The sequence below is a fragment of the Podarcis filfolensis genome (assembly GCF_964270895.1).
Source record: "Podarcis filfolensis genome assembly, chromosome: 1".
Lineage (NCBI taxonomy): Eukaryota > Metazoa > Chordata > Lepidosauria > Squamata > Lacertidae > Podarcis > Podarcis filfolensis.
Genome location: NC_139604.1, coordinates 56,287,350 through 56,297,192, shown reverse-complemented (window position 1 = coordinate 56,297,192; position 9,843 = coordinate 56,287,350). Strand labels below are relative to the sequence as shown.

The window sequence follows — 9,843 nt, the reverse complement described above, 5'->3', positions numbered from 1 at the left end:
GAAGGAGACAAGGAGGGTTCAAGTCCTGTGAACACTTATGTACTTGGGACTCAATCGATCTCACTGAATTTAATGGGTCCTCTATCAAGAATTCGCAGGTGATAGCTGCCCTTTCCTAATTTTCCATCCACCTGATTGCCCTTCTGTTTTTATCTTTTGCCCCTTGTTCTTCCTTCACCTCTTTCCTTATGCTTCACTCTTCTTTTTGAGATTTCATCCTTGCCCTTCCTGGCAGGACTCTCGTGTCTTTAAGGGATGTGGGAATGGGGAAGCTGGAGCTTCACCTATACCCCCCACCAAACCCCCACACACATTGGTTAAAGCTTCTTCTGTTGCACCCCTTACTGTTACACAGCAGATAAAGACAATGGAACCCTGATGGGAAAATAGGTTTGCCAAACCAATTTTATTCTGAGATTCCCCACCATTTTACACTTTTCCACAGAATGTGGTTTATAATAGGTTTTGGAGTGAAGCTTGGTTCTTTCCCTTGAACACGCACTGCTTGAATCCAAAAGGAAGTACTGTCATCAAATGTGCTGAGTCTGCTGCGCTTTCTGATTGTTTGAGATGTCCTCCTTTCATTCATTCATGTTGTAGTGTGAGTTTCCATGAACTGACAGTCCTTGTTTTGCCTTTGGGGACATTCCTGGAGCCAATGATGTGCCTCTGCTATGGAAGTGGCACAACAGAGGCAGGGGTGTTGTCTGGTCCTTAAAACACTTAGGGCAGAGGCTCACAACACAAATCTGAACAATATTTGCATATACTAATTTATATGTACAGATGCAGATTTAGACTGGTTTTCAGAGCCTCTCTATAACCAACATAATTTTAAAAAGTTTTAATAAAAATGTGTGTGTTTGTGTGTGAGAAATGTGAAGCCCTCGAACCGCTCCCTAACAATACCCTGGCATTAATTAAACTCTTTTAATTATTCACATTTTCATAGAATTATAGAGTTGGAAGGGACCCTGAGGGTCATCTAGTCCAACCCCCTGCAATGCAGGAATCTCGGCTAAAGCATCCATGGCAGGTGGCCAGCCAACCTCTGCTTTAAAACCTCTCTACCAGTCTTGTCCTTTAAAGGCAATGCCAGTGCATACTGAGACAGAATACTGATCACCATTAAAATGTGTTTGTGTTTATCATCATCATCAATAAATAAAACATTGTGCTTGGAAAAAGGTTGCATATCTACTTACAACACCAAGATAAAACATACTGGGGTCAGGCTGTGAGACTTTGAGGTGAGAAGTAACAGTTAGAAATTCTCTTGGAAGAAGGTGCTGCAGAAATAAAATCCTTTCTAATATGTACCATCTTATTAGGAGCACATTTTCAGTTCATCTTTTTTCTCCCTTTTCATTTCAGTAACATGAGTAGCAGCGGACATTCTGTAATGATATGCAATCGCTCGTCACACAATTTCACATTAAAAAGAGCAACCTCTCCATATTTCTGCAAAGCTATCAAAGGATCTGGGTGGGAAATATACTGTTCTGGTCCTCTAGGGTTATGCTAGTTTTGCACAAAGTCAATTAAAGGGTCAGCGCATGAAAGTGTGTGCTTAACCCCATTACCACAGGGAATTCGGGGCAGTTTGGTGGAACATTTATGGAAGCTTGCGTTGTCCAGAGTCAAGGGGTACTTCCCAACTGTGGTTTTTAGGGCTCCCTCACCCATTATTACTCTTCCTCTGTAAGCGACATGAGAATCTACAATTGACACTTTGTGGGGGAGATTATAGTGCTTTCTGTGTGCATGTACATCAGGCTGTGCTCTAGCTGTGATATAGGATGCAATCAGGGCTTTTTTTTTCAGCTGGAACTCACCAGACCTCAGTTCCAAGACCTCTCTTGGGCTTGCCGATCGGAAGGTCGGTGGTTCAAATTAACGCAATGCGGTGAGCTCCCCTTGCTGTCCCAGCTCCTGCCAACCTAGCAGTTTGAAAGCACACCAGTGCAAGTAGATAAATAGATACCGTTGCAGCAGGAAGGTAAATGGTGTTTTCGTGCGCTCTGTTCACCAGAAGCAGTTTAATCATGCTGGCCACATGACCCGGGCAGCTGTCTGTGGACAAATGCTGGCCCCCTTGGCCTGAAAGCGAGATGAGCACCGCACCCCATAGTTGCCTTTTAATTGACTTAACTGGCCAGGGGTCCTTTAGCTTTTTACATTTTATTTGAATGTTTCAAATACATCAGCACCAAGACCTTTTGTCCTTTTGATCATAAGAAAAGCTAGCAAACAGCATTGCTGCTGCAAAAATCAGCTCCCTGGGGGCATCTAGTGGACAAAAAAGGGAAATGCTAACACTCAGTTAAATGCCTGATACTGCTGATATGACTGGGGATGAAAACTCTTTAAAGTACAAATTAAAGCAGTAGTTGCTAGGCAACAACTATTAATAGTACAATCCTATGGGTGTAAGTCCTACTAAATTCAATTCTGGTAAACAGGATTAGGACTGCAACCTGGGTGTCACAGAATCAAAGAACTGAAGATTTGGAAGGGACCCTGAGGGTCATCTAGTCCAACCCCCTGCAATGCAGGAATCACAGCTCTTAGCTTTCTTTGAAACAATAAATGAAAACTGTATAAATGCAAAACAGCATCCATATAATGGTACCAAAATGACAGCCTTGCTGCCCCATTTAATCTGCAGAAAAGATAAGGTGGAGGCTGGGGAGAAAACCTGTTGCCAATGACTTGCTTGCATTTTAAACAGAAGACGTCATCATTATGGGTGCTTTTAGTGTGGGACTTAATCTTGCATATTCTCACTCTTTGATTTGTTTTCTCTTTATCCACCCTACAGTATTGTCTTTCCTATATCCCATAATTCACTGACACTCTTCAGCAACACTGCTTTGCATTCCATCTTTACTTTTTCCAGTCGCTTGCCTAAGATTCTAGTCATCCCTGGGGGAAGCCATTTGTTTGTACGTCTTTGAAAAGACTGTGCAATCTCTGCAAACTGAATTAAATCTGAAAATGTTATGCCTTCGGAGAAGGAACCCTGCATCTTATTAAGACTGAAGCATAATTCATCACTGTTCCATCAGAATCAAATTCACTTGCAAGCTTGTTCATCACTGGCATGCTAATCACCCACACTGGGAATATTTTGTAGCTGCACATGGCAAAATTGGCACGTGTACAGTCAAAGCATTTGACTGTGCACACAAGATGTAGACGCTTGTCACATCGGACTTAGAGAGGCTGCATGTTGTTATGAATATGAATAGGATCACTAAAGGTGGAATGTTAAAAAATGGGGTGTTGCTCTTTGCCACGCACTAGAGGAGGGTTTCATGGGGTTTGTTTATCCTTGTTCTTCCTTTATCTACTTTAGTTCACTTTAAGACTCCATGTAATTAACAGTCTAGTCTTGGTAGCCTGCAGCAGATATTTGCACATAGATGGCAGCAGTTCATTGTACAGTGCCAACACATGCGGACAGTAGCTACTCTTTGCCAAGTCTTTTTTGCTACTGCCTTGGCCATTTGTCCCTCCTCCTTGCGTGCAACAAGTAGCCACAGATTTGTTCTGGCTTCTGAAAATTATCAGGCTTTTCTGGTATTGCTAAGCTCCTAAAAATGGTCAGAAATGGTTCTACTGAGCAAGGCTGAGCTGGAAATCGTTTTTGGGTGGGTTGACTGAAACAAGTAGTGCTTAATTGGGAAGAGAATTTGCCAGAGCCTTGGTAGATACTTTTTTTTTATTATTCAGCAGAGGTGACCCGTCTTTCTGAACCAGTGGGCACAACTGGAATTTAGAGAAAGTGCTATGGGCACCAGTTACAAAAATGCAAGCAAACCTCCACTTCCCATCAATGGTGAGGAGAGTGGAAAGGTACCTACATCAGCCACTACTGTGCTTGCAGAGAGAGAGGGAGAGAGAGAGAGGGGGGGGAGAGAGAGAGAGAGAGAGAGAGAGAGAGAGAGAAGGAAACTCTTTGAACCTGACCTCTGTTCTGAACATCCCGGCATCCAATGAAATGTACACGTTTAAGGGGGTGTGTTTAAGGTAGGGGAAGATGAGTCAGTGCAAACAATCTCTTGCGCCCTGTTGATTTTTGAGGGGATATTTACTGAGGCATTATGTAATTTTGATTTTTTGTTTATTAAATATTTTCTTGATTTACAAAAGTGTTTGCAACGTCTTCTCTCGTATTCTCCGCCCCCCCCATGTAACATTTTTACAAATCATTTTCATTTGTTGAGACATTAGGAAGAAAAGGGGGAAAGAGGTGGAGGGGGGAGAGATGGGTGAGAGTGGGGACAGGTGGTGATGTTTCTATTTTACTTACTATACGTAGGGTTTGATGTCAGCGTTCTTCTCTTTACATAGTTCATTTTGCACATCTTATATCCCTGCATATTTTACAAAAACTACCAATCGGTTTTCCATTATTACATCCATCAAAACTTATTTACACTGCTGACTTTACCTGATTTTACTGCAGCAAGTGTAGGAAAGGGGCCTCAATCACCCCCCGCCCCAAGAAGCATGAGACAGGCAAAAGAACTGGATGCAGTTCGCAGAGGCCTAACACTGTCACAGGCTTCTGGTCACGCAATTGTCTTTCTGATGAGTGCTCTCGAAATACCATGTCACAGGGATATTCTCACTCCGACGGTCTTCCGTGTGTGGGCTGATTCATTGGATCAAGTCTGGAGAACTAGAATACGTCACCTGAGCTGGCTTTCCTTCCTTCCGCTATTAGAAATTGCTCTTTCCAACCGGGCCAAGATGAAGCTCGAGGAATTTTTGGATCTCCTTCCAGGAGTGCTCTTGGGCTTTGGCGTGCAGTTCCACTTCACCTCCCCATTGGTTAGGCAAGAGAGTACTTCGGAAAGCAGAGCAGTAGCAAAGCGGGGAACTGGGGGGTTCTAGGAGGTGCCCAGCCCCCGGATACGACAGCAAAGCACAGTTCCTTTTCCCATGCTGCTTTGCTCTGGCTATGGCCGCCTCAGCAAATAACTTGCTGTTTAGGCTTTGGTCGCTTTCTGACACCACAAAGAGCACGGGCCCTTGGGCCTTCTCTAGAGGGATGGCAGAGGAGTGATGTTTTTCATCCAAAGAATCTTCCATGACGTGGTAAGAGGACATTGTCCCCATTTCAGTGATGAGAACCTTCTCAATAGCATAAGGGATGGCAGGGATATAGACGTCACGAAAGCGAAGTGATGCACCTCTCATACCTGTGGCACCATTGATGCACACAGCAGCCACGATCTGGTCTAAGAAGGTAATCATGGCCAGTGCGATTTCCGATCCTTTGGACAGCCCAACGACTCCAAGGCCCGGGCCTCTGACCTGGCGGGGGGAGGAGGGAGGGAACCACACATAGCTATTTCATCAACGGCATGAGAGGCAGATACAAGTAGAGTTTTGCAAGAAGGAAGGCTCTAAACGGGTTTGTTCAGAAGGAAGAGTGATTCTACACATGGTGCAGGGTGAGTCAGTAGACTGAGATGGCCGAATGCTGGATCGTACATCAGACTGCACGTAACCCTTTCTAACTGGCTCCTTCTGCACTAGGGCCCTTTCACACAGCATTGAATATAGTGGAATATTATCTAGTGGTGCCCTTCCTTACAGCCAAGCTCTTTCTAAATGGTTTATACACAACTGAGCCCTGCTCAGCAGAGATCTCCTGCCAGGCTAATGAGCAGCTTCCTCTCTGCAGCTCCTTCCCCTTGTATGTACTGCTTCCTCTTCAGCAGGGCTGGGGAATTAGCAAGGAATTACCCCTTCAATCTAACATGAGCTCCACCTCACGTCCTACCTGATCACTGACTGATGGGAGACCGAGTCTGGTAACAAGCTGGAGGACCACAGATGTCCCACCTCTGCCATACACAGTCAGCTTCTGCTCCCCACAAAATGTGTGTGTGTGTGTGTGTGTGTGCACTGTCTTAGGCGTGTCCGTTTTTAGCCAGATCAATTCCATACAAAGACAAAATGAAGCTTGGGAGATCCTACTGTACTGTACAAAACCTGGGAACTACCTAGCGACGCCTGTGTTAGTCTAGCTTTGTCTGATCAAGTGCATATCACTATATATTCCAGAATCCTGTTTGGTGCCACTTTGACAGTGCATTCTTTGTGGGGACCCAAGCTTCTCCTGCACCCTCGTGGGTCAATTTTGACAGGTGGGTGGGACCACACACCTACAAGTCACTTAACATCATTATGATGTCAGATGATTGAGAGGTGGCTCGCCCGTCAAAGTTGGCCTGCCAGGCCAAAAACGTTCCTCACTCCCAATCTATTTTAATCTCTATTGTCCCACTACAGAGTACCCTTGTAACAAGATAGAAGAAAATATACCCTCTTGGACACACCTTGGGATGTTTTAAGAGTAGTGTGGATGCTTCCTCAAAATATTCCAGGTCCACTTCTTCTAGGGTCTGTGGGAGGTCATCATAGCCAAAGAAAGCCAGAGCTAGAACAGCAAAGCCTTTATTGGCCAGTAGGATGGCTCGAAACTCAATGAGACCTCCAGACCCACCAAATAGGTCAATCACCCCTGGAAACGGCCCAGGCCCTGCAGAGAGTCCAAGAAAGGGAAAGCAACTATGAGTGAAGGTATTTGTAATTGTCTGGAATAAGAACCTCCCTGCCTCCCTGCCTGCCTGCCTTTGGAGGTCTCTGAGACCATGCAGGGTGGGGTGGAGGAAGGGGGTGACCTTGGAGAGGACAATAAAAGCAACCTGGGCATGTGAGCAATGTGTGTCCCACAATGAGGGAAGAGAAGGACTGCATGATTGTAGAGAAGGTTCAGAAACAAATGGGAAAGTTGCATACAGGTGTGTGGGAAGAAGGAAAATGAAGTGAAGAGGTAAAGGAGAGGGGGGGGGGACTTCTCTTTATTCTTATAACACAGAATGTATAATAGGACTCTATCATCCAGGTACCGATGAAGCCCCAGCCCACATAGGTTCATCTATGCATTAAGTGCTCACAGACCATCTACTGAGCCCACTAGGCCACAGTAGGCCCACTGATGGGGTGGTGTGAAGCATCTGCCTCACCCTGCCTGCCCCACTGCTGGTGGAATGCCCCCCTGTCGCTAGTGAGAGGGAGGCATTATGGCATGTGGTGTTGCCGTTCATCTTCTCTGCCCCTGAGGCAGGAAAGACGAGGGGCAATGCCTTGAGGAATGTGCCAGCTCTCGCAGGGTTTGGCAAGTGGTGGTGGGGATGTTCTGACAACAGCGGAAGTGGGGTGGGATGCAGCAGCGAGGGTAGCCCATTCCCATTTCACCACAAGTTGTGAAACTGGGGTGGGCTGGCACTGCGCTAGGCCATTCCTCATTGTAGTGAATCACCCGGGAGGGGACAGAAAGCACAAATCAGTTTTCTTACCTGGTGGCAAGAAAAGGGCGCCCCGAACTTTGCCTTCTTTGACCTGGACACGTTCCACTCCATGGGCTGCGTACCATCTCTCCACAGTGCAAGTGGCCAGTGGTACATCGTTGGGTGAAGGAACTAATACCACAGAGCCAAAGAGGCTGACCTGGACGCGGAAAGGGCTGCCTGTCACGTTGCGTTTCATCAGCCTGCGGAACTTTTTCTCTGGCTTCAGGGAGGAGAAGAGGCCCATGGGCCAAACACCTACATAGTCCCCGCCTAGAGCAGCCGCCTGCTTCACGTCCACCTCCCCAGACAGATTTGCCCGGAAGTAGGCTCTGGATTGAAACTTCTCTCCTATGTCATCTGTAAGCAATGCATGCAGGGTTACCAGCTGGGAAGGGTCCAGGCCAGAGGCGCGAATCCACACGGGTGAGTCGGCTAGTGAGCTTTTTGGGGTGACAGTGAGGCAGGCCATGGCAGCAACCTGAGGAAAGTGAATCAGTGACATTTTCAGTAAGTTTGGCAACTGTAAGAACGAATGGAGGAGGTGCTCAGCTTCCCTACTTCCCCTAGGGCAATTCTTGCCCTTAACCTCTGATTGAAGCTCTCTCCTTTATATCCCGCCTTTCCTCTTTTACACACACACTTTAATCCTCTGAACTTGGTGAGGTAGGTTGGGATGAGCATTAGCAACTGGCTGAAGATAATTCAGAAATCTTTATGGCTGAGGAGAAAATTAAAACTCCATTCTGTCCTAGTTCAAGGTTGGTAGTCGACCAAGTTTTACATCAGAGCTTTCCAAACTGTGTGTTGCAACACATGAGCGCATTGTCAGCAACAGTGTGCGGGTGTGTCGTTCAAACGCTCCCCACACTCCTCCTGGGGCTGGTAAAGGGTGCAGGCAGCCCACTGGATTGCTAGTAAAACTGAATTACCGTGCTGCAAAATGATGCATGTCTAAAAAGTGTGTCGCCAACATGAAAAGTTTGGAAAGTTCTGTTTTACACAGAGCAGGCCCACTGAAATTAATTGACATGACTAAGTTAGCTTGATTAATTTCAGTACATCTACTTTTAGTAAAACTCAGCTGACATAGGCTTTTAACTAAGTCCTTTTCCTCCTTGGAGGTGAAACTCCTCCATGCACTGAACGGTTTGCTCACTTGCGCGCTGTAAGAAGCCCGCCTGCCTGCGCACGCTTGCAATCGAAGCTGCACTTGGAAGCGGAGCCTTCGCTTCCCGCTGCCGCTGTGGCCGTGCTGGCTGCGGCTGATGGGAGCTGCACAACCCCGGCTGGAGGGTCGCCGCTTCCCGCTCCGCCCGCCAAAGGTCTGGGGGAGCGCGGCGAGCGGATCTTCCTTCCCCTCCAGGCGTCTGCAAATCCTCCCCGCCTTTCCCGGCGCGCCCGGGCGACGCTGGGTTCTGCACTCACCGCGACTTGAATGGCTCAGGACCCGGAGGAGTTGCAGCCGCCAGCTCCTCTCTCTCGGTGCTCCGCAGATGCCCAGTACCTTGTCGGATCCTCGCCAGGGTAGTGCCTCCCCGGGCAGGGCACGATCCCGTGGACGGGCGCCAAGCGGGGAGTTGCTCTGTCTTGCGCCTCGTGACTTGGCGCGGCTCCCTCTGGAGCAAAAGGAGGACAGATAAGGTGAGGCAAGTCGGTGCGAGAAGTGAGACCTCATCCCACACCCGCGCTGCCTGGTGTTACTCAAGGAGAGGATTCAGGGCATTGGGGGTGGGTGGCGAGGTAGCTGCCCCTCCTCACCGCCAGATGAGCCGTCCTCCCCACATTTCCAGCTTTCACGGCCTTTGGCTCAAAAATGTGTAAAGTTATTTCCTTTAGTTTTCCAGATTGTTGTTTCTGTCATGGTATGCTTTAGATGACATCCCTGCATAGATGACCCTGGAGGTCCCTTCCTACTCTGCAGTGATTCTGCATCTCATCTGATTGTTTCAGTCCCTCCCCTGGCCTTTGAGACAACTCTAAACAAATGTACAGGGTGAGTCCTTTGAAAGAGGCCCCGTGGATACAGAGTCCACATGTTCCACGGGCCCTCTTTTAAAAGACTCACCCTGTACATGCCAGTGTGAGAAATGATTCTGTGTGAACTGCTGGTGCTTTTTAAATGAGTGGCTTCACTTTGTCATGTTTGTCGTATTTATCAGTTAACAAGATGGCATTTTAAAGTATTTAACCCCCATTCTATAAGCTGCCTTGAAAGGTCAACTAGCTCAGGGAGACATCATTGAAATTGATTAAATAAATAAAATACAGCTAGCACCAGTAGGGAGGTGGTATGTGATTGTTCTAAACATTATTGACCCTGATTTAGAAAGCTTACCTTGCTGGCTAAGAAATTGTGTATGCAGTTTAGATACAAACGTGCAATTTGATTTGCAACCCCGTGTCACATGTGGTAAACGCACTCACCCAAGTCGTATAGAAAGAGGCGGCGGAGGTCCAATTCTAGAAGAAA

At 47.0% G+C, this 9,843-nt stretch overlaps 1 protein-coding gene across 3 annotated transcripts; it reads right to left on the bottom strand.

Annotated features, from left to right (window-relative positions):
* Positions 1-4,469: 4,469 nt before the first annotated feature.
* LOC310743967 (acyl-coenzyme A amino acid N-acyltransferase 1-like) lies at positions 4,470-9,063 on the bottom strand. Of its 3 annotated transcripts, none has more exons than XM_083574747.1 (4): positions 8,799-9,063; positions 7,380-7,730; positions 6,357-6,559; positions 4,470-5,325 (listed from the first exon to the last, which is right to left on the bottom strand). In XM_083574747.1, exons 1-4 carry the CDS (start codon positions 9,046-9,048, stop codon positions 4,729-4,731), a joined length of 1,401 nt encoding a protein of 466 aa, XP_083430873.1. In that variant the 5' UTR covers positions 9,049-9,063; the 3' UTR covers positions 4,470-4,728. The 3 variants fall into 3 exon arrangements, with proteins under 3 accessions (XP_083430873.1, XP_083430874.1, XP_083430875.1); XM_083574748.1 differs by having other exon boundaries at positions 7,380-7,851; positions 8,799-8,991; XM_083574749.1 differs by lacking the exons at positions 7,380-7,730; positions 8,799-9,063 and adding an exon at positions 6,663-7,335 and having other exon boundaries at positions 6,357-6,630.
* Positions 9,064-9,843: the final 780 nt, after the last annotated feature.

What these genes read in the sequence shown, in the direction of transcription:
- LOC310743967 (XM_083574747.1), bottom strand. Translation starts at nt 9,048, where the DNA reads ATGAGGTCTCACTTCTCGCACCGACTTGCCTCACCTTATCTGTCCTCC. An exon ending in CCTGAGCCATTCAAGTCGCG is followed by an intron (nt 7,731 to 8,798) that starts GTGAGTGCAGAA and finishes CATTGCTTACAG; the next exon opens with ATGACATAGGAGAGAAGTTT. An exon ending in TACTCTTAAAACATCCCAAG is followed by an intron (nt 5,326 to 6,356) that starts GTGTGTCCAAGA and finishes TCCCCCCGCCAG; the next exon opens with GTCAGAGGCCCGGGCCTTGG.